Source organism: Oryzias melastigma, linkage group LG5 (assembly GCF_002922805.2).
Source record: "Oryzias melastigma strain HK-1 linkage group LG5, ASM292280v2, whole genome shotgun sequence".
Lineage (NCBI taxonomy): Eukaryota > Metazoa > Chordata > Actinopteri > Beloniformes > Adrianichthyidae > Oryzias > Oryzias melastigma.
The window spans coordinates 35,013,616-35,026,823 of record NC_050516.1 but is presented as its reverse complement, the minus strand read 5'-3'; the positions used below and the strand labels follow the sequence as shown (position 1 = coordinate 35,026,823).

Sequence of the window (13,208 nt, the reverse complement as noted above, 5' to 3'; positions counted from 1 at the left end):
GTCATTTTGGTAAATGCAGATGTACGCTTAAGCCCTTCCTTAACAAACCTTAGAATACTAAATAATGACACATAATAGGGATGTCAATTAATCATAGATAAGACAAATTCTCAAGCCTTGTTTGTATTTTGCAGAAGAATCCCAGATCTCAGAGTCCTCTGAACAGATTGCTTTTCAAGTGTTTTCTAACTTGTGTCAGAAACACCAGAAGCTGGAATGAGTGTCTGTCTGAAGTATCGGTTAAGTATACATACAAGCTTTCTGGACTTATTTAGATGACACCAGCATAAATTAATTTCTGTAATAAGAGATCACTTGTGATGTGCAGCTGACGTAAATTCCCTCCACATTCTCCTTCCCAGATCATTTTAGGCTTTAGTGGATCCTTGTTGTCTCATAGGTTTAGCTGATACTCAAAGGTCTGTTGGAGGACATCATGATGTTCTTGCACACATAGTTTGAGACAATCAACGTTTATTGTAGTCACTGACTGCTAATCTTAATAAAAGCAAAGGAATCTAAGGACCCTATTTTGTTGTTTTTGTTTACCAAAAAGATTTTGGTACATCGGCCATCTTTAAAGATTACTCGCTGTCTGACAAAAACTAGACGGCATTAGCTGGAGCCAACGACTAGCAGGGAAAGTACACGTGTTTACACGAGTACTGTTAGTCCTCAGGTCAGTAGTACTCATAAACTGTGATTCAAAGATGTGTTGTGTAAAATAACTTTCTTATGGCAACATCATTGACTGTATATATGAACTGGACAGAGAGAGTGTGATGTCACCCGTAGAAAACGACCTGCTTCCTGTTCCAATTAAATGAACCCAATTCAGTCTCCATTTTTAGCCGATATGGAGGCTGCCATGTTGGAACCAGACATCATCGGTAAGCAGTGATTGGTCGGAGTCGGTCTGAGTCAACGTTTCTGTGGCAACCACTCTCACCAATCAGGAGTGAGCTTGTTGGAAGAGCTCATTGGTCGGGAGAATAAAGGGGGATTTGGTGCCTTTCTAAACGACGCCAGAAAAAAAATCTCCAACCAGAAGCGGAAATTTTGCAACTTTATCCGGTTGCGTAAGCGGAAATTTCGAGCGGTCTCTGGTCACACGCAAGATGGCGTCAAAATCAATCTGTAACCGGAAGCGGAAGTCGTAACTTTAGCCAGTTGCGTAAGTGGAAATTTCCTAAACTTTGGGAAACCCTTTCAAAAAGATTTTTAAAAAAACTTTTAAGAACTATGAGCTTTTACGCTTTTGAATGTGATAAAAACTGTAACCGTTTTTTTCTCCATGACAGAAAGTTTCACAGAAAAAATAAAAACGTCAAAAAAAGGGTCGATAAAAGAGTGAAAAAAAGGTTGAAAGATTAAAACGATATTTTTGATGCGCCCGGCTCCAGCAGGAGGAGGGACTTCCAGCTATTAATTTTTTGGGCGCCATATTTTTTCTCTGTTGCCAGATTCTCTTGGAAATTTCCTTAACTTTTTGGAAACCCTTTCAACAATGATGTTGTTGAAAAAACTTCTCAGAACTATCAACTTTTAAGCTTTTAAATGTAAGCTCAGGTGAGGACTTCCTGCTGTGTCTTCCGATTCTCTACATATCTGGTGAATTAACACTAATATAGAAGGTGAATATGGTGTGACGTCCTGTTATAAAATGACAAAATACTTTGATTATAGTAACAATTCTAGGTTTGTTACATACTTCAAATCTGTAATAGAATAAAAAGACAATTGCTTGAGAAAAGTAAAAACTATTTTTGCTGTTTATGAATGTACCAAATATATCATTTTAGACCAGGAGCCGGCAACCTTTAACAGTAAAAGAGCCATTTGGACTAGTTTTCTACTGATCAAAATCTTGAGGGAGCCACATAGATTTACTTTAGCCTTTAAGAAATTTGGATAATTCATTACCATTAAAAAAATAAATAAATAGGAATTATTTTTTATGTTTTTGGCACGATCAAAAGCAAAAATATAAAATTAAACTAGCATCTCTCAAAATGTTTTTTATTTTTATTTTGAACTTTTACCTTAGTAGATGCCGAATTAGCCAAAAAGCTAGCTTGTTGCTTAATTACTAGCTAAACTCCAAAATAGACTATCATTCCTCAGTAAACTAAATTGTTCAAAAATGTTAGCCTGTTGCTAACATAGAAGCTAAACTCTAAATTAGCCTAAAAAATCTCAGTAGATAACAAATTAGCCAAAAACTTATCGCTACTTTTTTTTAGCTAACTCAGTAGAGGTCAAATTAGGCAGAAAAAAGCTAACTTGTTGCTTAATTACTAGCTAAACTCCAAAATAGCCTAAAATTCCTTAGTAAACTAAATTACATAAATGAAAAAACTTTAAAAAATTACTGTTATATTATTTTTCTTCAACCAAAGAGCCACCATAGAGAGCTAAAAGAGCCACATGTGGTTCTGGAGCCGCAGGTTGCAGATCTCGGTTTCAGACAAACACACATATCTGAGGCACCACGCCGTCACGCAGCCCCCAGCAGAATCACATCTTCAATAATACCGAGCAGCACCCTGAAAGTTTTTGGACTCCGTTCAGCATCACAGCAGCCAAGTCAGGGGAAGGCTGACAAACAAATTAACTCTCTGTTTCCATAGCGATCTACAAATGGCCTCTGCAAGTGCTTGTGACAACCGGATGCCTGGGAAGACAAGACATGCCCATAAAAAGCTTCAGCTCTGCAGCAAGCCTGCTATTATGGCTATCATTCAATTGGACTTGATTTGCATAATTAAACTCTGTTATTGCCTGGCTCTGGAAGCCATTGCTGGTCTCTATTCCTACAATAAGATTCCCACCATGACGCAGGACAAAGAGACAGTAAAAGAAGAACCTGCCCTCATCTGACCCTCAGTATGACTAATAAATACCAAGATAATCCAATAAATTGAACTTAATTAGGTTCTATTTCCTGTAGATTGCTCATAGATTTCCTTGCCGCTCAAGGCTAGACTCACTGATAAGGTGAGTCATGGCTGGAACTTTAATATGTTTCCAACATGAAAGAATTCCACAGAGCAAAACAGAGCAGGTACTGAAATCCTGGAGAGCAGCAAAAAGGTCAGAAGAGTTTTATGAACACAGAGTTTGAGTGAGATGAAATGTAGGCAGTATGTATGGAAACAGATTTATACGAATTTTAAAAAATGAGTTTCTTTAGTTTAAACAGCAAATTATTGCTTCTACTTTTTAAGTGTGCTGTCTGTACTCATACTTTGTCGGGGTTTAATTAAAAAAAAAAACATTTAATTAATATCTGCTTTATTTTCCTTCATCTTTTAGAATTGGTTGCCCTGAAGTGCAAATCACATCAACAAATCTCTCAATGCAAAAACAAAACAACAATTAAACAAGGAAAACAAAACAATATATATAAATAAATAAATAAATGCATTTTAGAAATCAAATTAAAATATATGATGAAGTATAAGGGACACCAAAAAAGCTTTTTTCTTATAAATCTACAAGAATAAAAGTCATAAATTTAGCCTATGAATATTTAAGTCATAAATAAACAACTTTATTCCCATAATTTGACAGCTACGACTTTTTAATCATAAATTTATGAGATTTAAAGTCGTAATAAAAAAAAAAGTTTGTAAACTGGCCCTAATACTTTGTTTTAAAAATGCCAGAAACAAAAAGCATAAAAAAGCTTCAGGAAAAAGAGACATTTTCAGAAATCAAAATGAAAAGTTAGAAAATAGAACCAAATCAATAGCCGAAAAGGTATTATGGGATGTCACTGATCTGATATGATAACTGAGTTTTAAAGAAGAAGGAAAGCAGACAGATGTTGAGCCTGAACAGTGATAAAGAGTTGATTAATCAGTCACTAAACTTCTCCAGTGTATTTGGCCAGAAGTTAAAAAGATGAACAAACATCATCGTCCAATCAGGGATGTCCTCTTGACCTCCCATAATACCTACCTTTTCTGGTTTCATATTTGTTTAACTTTTTCCTTTTGATTTCTGGAAATGCCTTTTGTTTCCCCAAAACATTTTCTGCTTATTTTGTTTAACTTTTTTTTTTGTATTTTATATTTTTGGAATAAAGTTCTGGCTTCTAAAACTTCATTTTGATGTTGGAGATGAAATGGGTTTTTTTATATTTGTTTTGTTGGTTTGATTTGCACTTCAGGGCCTCTGTAAAAATGTCATAAAGTCTAAATCAAATCAAACTTTATTTATAAATAAGTGATTTTCCTGCCTTGAGATTGTATAAATCTGGCTTGTATCACAGAAATTATTTTCATAAAGACACCAAATAACACCAGCAGGATTATATGTTATTTTAACCTGTAGATTTGAGGGATTAATAATTCACACCAGACCCGGCAGATGCGTCAAGTTTTAATGTTAAGTCAATGTAAAGACGCGCAAGGTTGACACGGCACGTCAACCAATCAGGGACTCAGCTTTGGGCACCTGATGTTTTCAGCAACAAGATCAAAGGGTAAAAAAGGAGATTGAATATGGCGGCTCGATGCGAGGATTTTTGTCCTGAACGTCCATTAATTTTCTTAACCTATGGGTTTGCCGGAGATTGTAGCAGTTAGGTTGGATGGATTGCCAGCCTGTCACGAAGCTCATTGAGCTCAATCGACGGCTATGCTAGGCAGCCGCCCGATGAAGCTCCATTCTCCGGAAGAGCTAATGGCGATTGCTGTTGCCTTGCTGTTCATGTTTGACAATAAAATGCCATTTTCATCAGTTTAAAGCAGGAATTTTTGCTGAGCTCTCATTTGTAAAGATGTGTTATGTCAACTTTAAGGAAACCCGTGTAAGGTGAACACAAAACTATTTAGACACACTAACTTGAACACATATTTAAATCTAACAGACACTCAGTGGATGTAGGAATGGATTTAAGAAATAAATATCATCCTTTACAACTGTCTGTTGATAATAGAGCTAAAAAATATCATCACTTCATTGTCATCTCTGGAAAAAAAAGTTTTTCGCAGAGATCTCACTGAATCCAAAAAGTATGTCTGCTGGACACGAAAAAGCATCCAATATTTCCACTAAAGAGAACAAAGCAAACACATGGAGGCATCAGGACAGCTCCAGTGTTGATGGATAAATTTTGAAGACTGTAGTTAACATCACTGACTGACATGTTGCAGGTTATTTGACAGCAAAGCTAACAAAAAATGATAATTATTCCACTACAACTACAAACTATAAACCCTAAATCATTTAATGTTAAATATAAACAAAGACTCCACAAAGAAACATCAGTGATTTTAGTTACACAAACCGCAGCATGTAACTTTCCAAACAGAAAGCCAGCAGGTGAAACCAGCCTTACCTCGGTTAAATGGGGGGTGGGGTTGAATCCGCACAGGTTGCACACCTGCGAGTGGCACTGAGTGCAGGTGTTGTAGTTGGGCGGTTCTGCGCTGATTCCAACATTGAGGCTCGTTTTACAGAGCGGGCAGCAGGCTTTAGGCTTCGATGAGTTTGGAGGAGGCTGCTGCTGCTGCTGAGTGGGTGCTGGAGGCCCTTGCTGTGCAGGATGTGATCCTGGGGGTTTACTTGCTCCACCAACCGGACCTTGTGGCCCCCCGGGTTTGGGGGCTGGTTTTGGGGGCTGCTGTTGGGGCTGAGTGGTCTCAGATATGAGCGTGCTGGCCTGGTTTAGGAGAGATGCACCGAAGCCAAACAACTTCCCAAACGTCTGCTCTGGGGGAGGGGGCTGTCGGGACGGAGAGCTGCCGGCACTGCGGGTCTGGTCCTGGCGCGGGTGCTGGGGTTGGTGGGCTGGGGAGTTCCGGGACAGATCGGGCTGCGAGGGGGCCTTGGCCATCCCAGGAAGAGGGACCGCCCCAGGGGGAAGCTTAGCTTGTTGCTGGCCTGGACCCGTCTGTTTTGGAGGACCAGGTACGGGATGAGTCTGTGCGGAAAGTTGCTTTGGGGGAGGGGCTTGTGTCTGGGGTGCAGGCTGAGCCGGAGGTTCTGGTTTGACTTCGGGATTGGTGGGATGAGAGGGAGAGTGGATCTGTTGCTGACTCTTTGATCGCGGTGTGGTCATGTCCATACCCAACGCTCTTTGCATCTGACAGTTCAGGCATAACCACTCCTGCACCTAAAAAAAGAGTAAAAAAGAATTTTAGTTTTCAGGATTCTGCATTAGAGTAAAAATTTGGTAATATTTTCTTTTACAGTACAGTACTTACAGGGTTTTTTTTTTTTTACAAACTGGATACTTAAAGGGTATTTACATGGTACTTTTCGTACCTACTTGGTACTTTTTGCGTATTTATATGGTAATATTTGGTTAATACTTATGTGATACTTAATGGGTATTTATATTATACCTACTGGGTATTTATGCTGTATACACTTGGTTTTTACTTACTACTTACACTGTAAAAAATGAAAGATTGGATCAATTAAAAAAAGTTCTGTAATTTGCTACATTTAAAATTCTTACTTTTCATGAAATGCAAATTTTGAGTTGATAGTTTACTCAACTTAACAATTTAATTTGATAAAAACGAATATTTTTAAATGTAGCAAATTACAGAACTTTTCTTAATTGAACCAATGTTTTAATTTTACAATGTACTGGGTATTTACATGTGTTAATGTGTCTATTGTAGTACTAATCACATGTAAGAACAAGATAAGTACCTTCAATTTACTTCTTCACTTATTGTATGTTTCATTGTATTTACCATGTGTATAAAGATAGTAGATAAATAGAAACTACCTCTGAAGTACTGTGAAAAATGACCCAGAATTTACTTTCTATTGACTTAGTGAGTGTTTGTGTTTCATGGTATTCATCATACGTAAGAAGATAGGTAATTACATAGTACTTGTGTGGCACCTTTTTGTGTTTTTGTGGTATTTACCATTATTGAGAGCAGAGTAAGTACTAAGAAAGTACCATTTATCGTATTTCAGTTTTCAAATTTCAAATTTTAGGGTTTTTTGTGGTACTATGTAAAACAGGGGTCTCAAACTCAAATCAGCCGGGGGCCACTACAGGCGGCGTCTAGGTGAGGCCGGGCCGCATCAGGATTTTCTCAAGAAAATCGCTAAGAAAACATTCCAATGTTCTTAAATATCTTTGTTTTTAACACAAAATAATGAATAAATAATAAACGACGTGAATAGATCTTTGTCCGTGTTGATTTATATATATAAAAAAATAAGAGTAGTTAATGTCCGTTTCTGAAATAGTTTATATTGAAGATTAAACTTAAGATATATTGCTAGGGGGTAGGATTAAAAAAAGGTTTTTAAACTTCTTCCTACTCCATTTCAAACTACATAATTGAGGTGTAATATTTTTACATATAATATATGTAGAATTTTCTGTTGTTGTTTTCTTGTTTTTTACCATGCATTAAAAGATGAATAAAAAAAACAAGTAAATTAGTAATAATTAAATAAAATAATAATAATGACCAAACAACAGATACAGACAACTGAAGAAACCACATATTGACTGACTGCAGAAAACTCATTATTTGTGTTCAGTTTCAAATATCTGTATTAACAGATCCTCCTTCAGAGTGAGAAAAGCCCCGGTAACGAGAAATTCTTTGAAGGATTTCATTTTATGTAGATTTTTGTAGAACTCTCCTCACAATAAATAAATCTGACCTTCAGTGGTGGACAAACGTGTTGGTATCCCTCAGTTATAGAAGGACAAACCCACAATTCTCACTGAAATCACTTGAAACTTACAAAAGTAACAATAAATAAATGTAAAAAAATGAAAATTAAACAATCAAAATCAGCCATCACTTTTGAATTGTTGATTAACAAAATTATTTTAAAAAACAAGTAATGAAACAGGCCTGGACAAAAGTGATGGTACCTCAATAAAAGATTGAAAACTATTTGACCAGAGTGACATGATTAACTCAGGTGTGTCCTTTAATTGACATCACAGGTGTTTTATTTATTGTTACTTTTGTAAGTTTTGAGTGATTTCAGTGAGAATTGTGGGTTTGTCCTTCTTTAACTGAGGGGTATGAACACTTTTGTCCACGTCTGTATGCGTCTTCTATTCATTGGAGGTGTGGGGTGCTCGTGCGCGCGGCGGTTGCATCAGCACGCATTCGGAGGGGGGGGGGTTTTTATGCAAACGCGCGTAGCAGAATATCGGACTTCTATCGCGTTTACATGGACTGGAATGCGCGCCGACACAGCCGGTGTGTGAACCTTAAAAGTCACAGACACGCGCACGCAGGTGCAGCCAAACTCAGGATCACGTGTCTGACAGGCGGGTGCAGCGGATCCCCGCGCGGGGCGGGCTTACAGGTTTGAGGATCGGAGCTTGTGGAGTTCTGGTTAGGAACAGTCAGCACGTCAAAAAACGTATTCCTCGACATCATATCTGTCTCTCATTCATTCTGAGAGAGACATCCACAGACGGAGCTGGTAGCCCCTTCGACACGCGGCGACAGAAACACATTTTTTGACGAGCCGCGAGCAGCAAATTCCCCGCGCGGGGCACGAGAAATCGCGTTTGGTGCTTCATGGCTCCTCCTCCGCCCAGCTGACTGGAGGAAGGAATGAATGATAGACAGAGGCACTGGACAGACCGCCGATGTCCCGCCTCCAGAGTCATATACCTCACTGTGATTGGTTCATTCAGCTCTGCACATAACAACTGTCATTCATATCAGCCTTGCGGGCCGCACTAACAGTAATCTTTCATATGAAGACGGGGGCCGCAAATCATCATCCTGCGGGCCGCAAATGGCCCGCGGGCCGCGAGTTTGAGACCCCTGATGTAAAAGGAGAAAGTAGTTGCACAGAGACTACCTTTTAAGTACAATGAAACTGGACTATGAAAGAAAGTCAGCCCCATTTCTAATCAACTACATGGTACTTGCAGTAATAGATGCTGGATGTGTTCATATGAGTAATACTCAGTATTTACTCCTTAAGTAAGGTGCTACTGGACTGTGAAAGAAAACCAGCCTTTATTCCATTTTATAATTCTGTTGTTACCTTGTTTTTACAAGTGGTACTACAAAAGATACATTAACACAACATGTAAATACCCAGTAGGTACTATGTAAAAACCCAGTGTGTACAGCATAAATATCCAGTAGGTACCACACAAGTATGAAATAAAAAGTATCACATAACTTCATAGCAAGTACTTTGTAAGTACCAAGTACGTACAAAAAGTACCATTTAAATGCCAAGTAGGTACAAAAAGTACCATGTAAGTACCAAGTAGGTACAAAAGGTACCATGTAAGTAGCAAATAGGTACAAAAAGTACTATGTAAATACTAATTAGGTTAAAAAAAGTACCTTTTTAGTATCAGGTAGGTACAAAAAGTACCATTCAAATGCCAAGTAGGTACAAAAAGTACCATGTAAGTATTAGGTAGGTACAAAAAGTACAATTTAAATAACAAATAGGTATAAAAAGTACTATGTAAGTATCAGTTAGGTACAAATAGTACCATGTAAGTACCGAGTAGGTACAAAAAGTACTATTTAAATGCCAAGTAGGTACAAAAAGAACCATGTAAGTATCAACTAGGTACAAAAAGTACCATGTAAGTACTAATTAGATACAAAAAGTAAAATGGTAAATGGTGTATACTTATATAGTGCCTTACTAACTTCCTCAAAGGCCCAAAGTGCTTTACAGTCACAGATCCATTCACCCATTCAAACACTAATGGCGGCTTCGCTGCTGAACTCTGGCACCAACCTCCCACTAGAGGCGATGTGGGGTTCAGTGTCTTGCCCAAGGACACTTCGACACATGAATCGAACCTGCAAGTTTCTGATCAGTCCAATTCCATTCAATCAATTTTATTCATGTAGTCCAATATCACGATGCAATCGTCTCAGTGGGCTTACCGGTAACCGGTAAGAGGTTGACCACCCTAACGCTGCACCACAGCCGCCAGCACCATGCAAGTACTCATTAGGTCCCATTTAAAAGTAAATAAATACCCTTTAGGCACCAAAAAGTACTTTACTAACATTGGTTACTAAATAATTAAGCATGAATTAAAAATCAATAATTAATTTACTACGGTTTATTAATGCTTAAGTGAAGCTTAAGAAGATTTTCAGCATAAATAACAACGTAATAACTAACATTAGTAACAACACCTTTATTACAAAATGTTACCAAACAGTTCAACATTAAAACTTGAAAGCTTCAAGTTTAGGATCTACTTTTAGAATAAAAGTATGTTAACTCTAATTACACATTACCAGACAGTGTAATTCTTAATCTTGTCAGATGTACATTACCACGCCAGCACTTTATAAACACATAAGTGAGTCATCATTAATCCATGACGACAGATGCTAGATAGAATTTGCGGCTGTATTCTGTTATAGGAAATGTTGACACACTCCGCTTTGATTCACAGTCGGCAGGTGAGATGCTGACATCTGACCTGTCAAATCATCTGTTCTGAACGTGAGGCGTTCAAGGACAGTCCTTCTGCTAAATGTGCACGACTCATCAATCATCACGGCTTGTAGTCACATAGCGAGTGACCGAGGTCACGCCAAAATGACACTTGTGCCGGAGAACTTTGTCCGTGTAACCTTGCCTTAAATAATGTCAGGAAGTTTTCAAAGACAATATTGATTCACCGGTTCAGGAAAAAATACACAGTGTGCCCATTAAGTCATGACAATCTATTAAATATTATGTGTATTTTAAAACCAAACAAATCTGTAAAATCTCAACTAATTAATATCCGAATGTACTTTAATGCTCTAAGGATGACTGAATCTTGGATTAAAAAAAGAGAAAACTGTGAAGTAGTTTTGCTTTTACTTATAAGTGGGAATATGATTTGATTCATGAATAAAGATCCACAATTCACAGGTCAAGCCACAATTTATACTATTTGACATATTATGTTTGAATGGAGCTTTACAATAGATCTGTTTAGGGACAAGAGTACTGCGACTTTACCCAACAGATGCTGGGATAGGCTCCAGCAACCACAAATTGGATTTTTCTGAATCGGAAACTGGATGGATGGATGGATGATTGGTTGGATGCAAGGTTGGATGGATGGATGGTTGGTTGGATGGATGGATAGAGGGATGGATGGATGGATGGATGGATGGATGGATAGAGGGATGGATGGTTGGTTGGATGGATAGAGGGATGGATGCAAGGATGGATGGATGGATAGAGGGTTGGATGCAAGGATGGATGGATGGATAGAGGGATGGATGGATGGATGGATAGAGGGATGGATGGATGGTTGGTTGGATGGATGGATAGAGGGATGGATGGATGGATGGATGGATGGATGGTTGGATGGATGGATAGAGGGTTGGATGCAAGAATGGATGGATGGATAGAGGGATGGATGGATGGTTGGTTGGATGGATGGATGGATGCAAGGATGGATCTATAGAGGGTTGGATGCAAGGATGGATGGATGGATAGAGGGATGGATGGATGGTTGGTTGGATGGATGGATGGATGGATGGATGGATGGATGGATGGTTGGTTGGATGGATGGATGGATGGATGGATAGAGGGATGGATGGATGGATGGATGGATGGATGGATGGATGGATGGATGGATGGTATATGTACATCTTTTTCCTGGATGTATTAAAACTAAAGCATGTATTTAATCACCATCATTTCAACCTTTATTTACAACAAGATATCAGAATCAACAAAATGACAGAAAACTTTTGAAATGTTCTTAAATTCATATTCATTACATGTTTTTTGTTAAAACTGTTGACTATATTTAAAAAAACAATTTGTCAGGATTTAGCTCAATAAACTTGATTGTTTTCATCTCTGAAAAAAATTTGCTTTTACTTTGAAGATTTTTTTAACTTCTGGTGACAATAGAGCATTTATTATAAATACATATATATATATATATATACTCAAAGTCCAGATTAATTCTCCAATTTTGAAATGACATTTATATTGTCAAAAGTGCTTTTTTCACTATACTCTTCTGTAAAAATTGCAAATTAGCGTTCTTGGACATCACAAATATTCAAACTTAATTTTTCTAAAAAAGATAAATATCTGAGTATTTAGATACTCGCAGCCCTATTTAGCAGCAACTCTAAACAAGAAAAACAACAAAACCCGCTTTATACAGAGTTAAATTACAAAAAGAATGACTTCTTTGGTATCTTAAATATATTTTTTAAGCCTTTACTATCAAAATAAGAAAATAAATATCCATAAAAGTAGACCAGAAGGTAGGTTCCTCTAAACTCCCCCTTCATTCCCACAGTATCTGTGCTGTTTTATCCTCATTGTCCAAAGATATTCAAACAAAATAAACCAGAGGCTCATGAATAAATGTGTTGATCTGACTTGTGCCGTCCACTTTTATATTGCATGGCAGAGTTGCCTACAGCATGCTCTAATTTGAATAAAACCAACATTATAAATAAACAAATAAAAAAAGAAAGTGTGTGGAAAATAACTGGAGGGTGCATTAGGTAATATGTGAGAAATCTCAGTGAGCAGAGGCTTAAGGAGCCAAAAAATCTCTCCATGGGCTTTTAGTGGGAAACTTTATTTATCTATTTGCAAATTTGAGATGAAAAAATGTGACAGATGGTATTAACTTGGGACATCTTTAATAATCCAAAGCTGTGCCTACTTTTGTAATCTACCCAAATGTTCTTTCTACATGTTTTCTTCTTTTTGAGCCACATTTTCTGATGTTAAAAACGTTACCTTTCTATATGTTTCTTCTATTGTTTTTTTTATATAATTAAGGTATTTCCTGCTCTACTTGATCTTTATTTTGTGATTTTCATTTCCTATCATATCAACCTAGAAGATGGAGGGTATGTATGAGGTCAAATCAGGATCAGCTTAAAGAGAACCAAAAAACGTCAAAAATAGACATTGTAACTGAAAAAAAGAAAATGTGAAAACAAGACATTGAAAATAAAAAAAAAATAATAAAATTTGAAATTATTTGAAAATTAGAAAAAAAGGAAAATTAAAATAAATCTTGAAAATTTGGAAAAAAAATTACACTTGAAAAACAAATACTGAAAACTTGAAATAAATCTTGTAAATTTGGAGAAAAGATGAAAACTTGAAATAAATCTTGAAAATTTAAAGAATAAATTTTTTTTTAATTAAAAAAAAACTGAAAACTTTAGATAAATATTGAAAATTTGAAAAACAAATACTGATCTTGAAAATTT

At 37.0% G+C, this 13,208-nt stretch overlaps 1 protein-coding gene across 2 annotated transcripts in view; it reads right to left on the bottom strand.

Moving 5' to 3' along the window:
• Positions 1-13,208, bottom strand: part of bsnb (bassoon (presynaptic cytomatrix protein) b) — a 94,553-nt gene that overhangs the window by 52,572 nt on the left and 28,773 nt on the right. For both annotated transcript variants that reach the window (XM_024269353.2, XM_024269354.2), the window contains exon 3: positions 5,348-6,124. In XM_024269353.2, the coding sequence (XP_024125121.1) occupies positions 5,348-6,124 (777 nt within the window). The remainder of the gene's footprint in view (positions 1-5,347; positions 6,125-13,208) is intronic.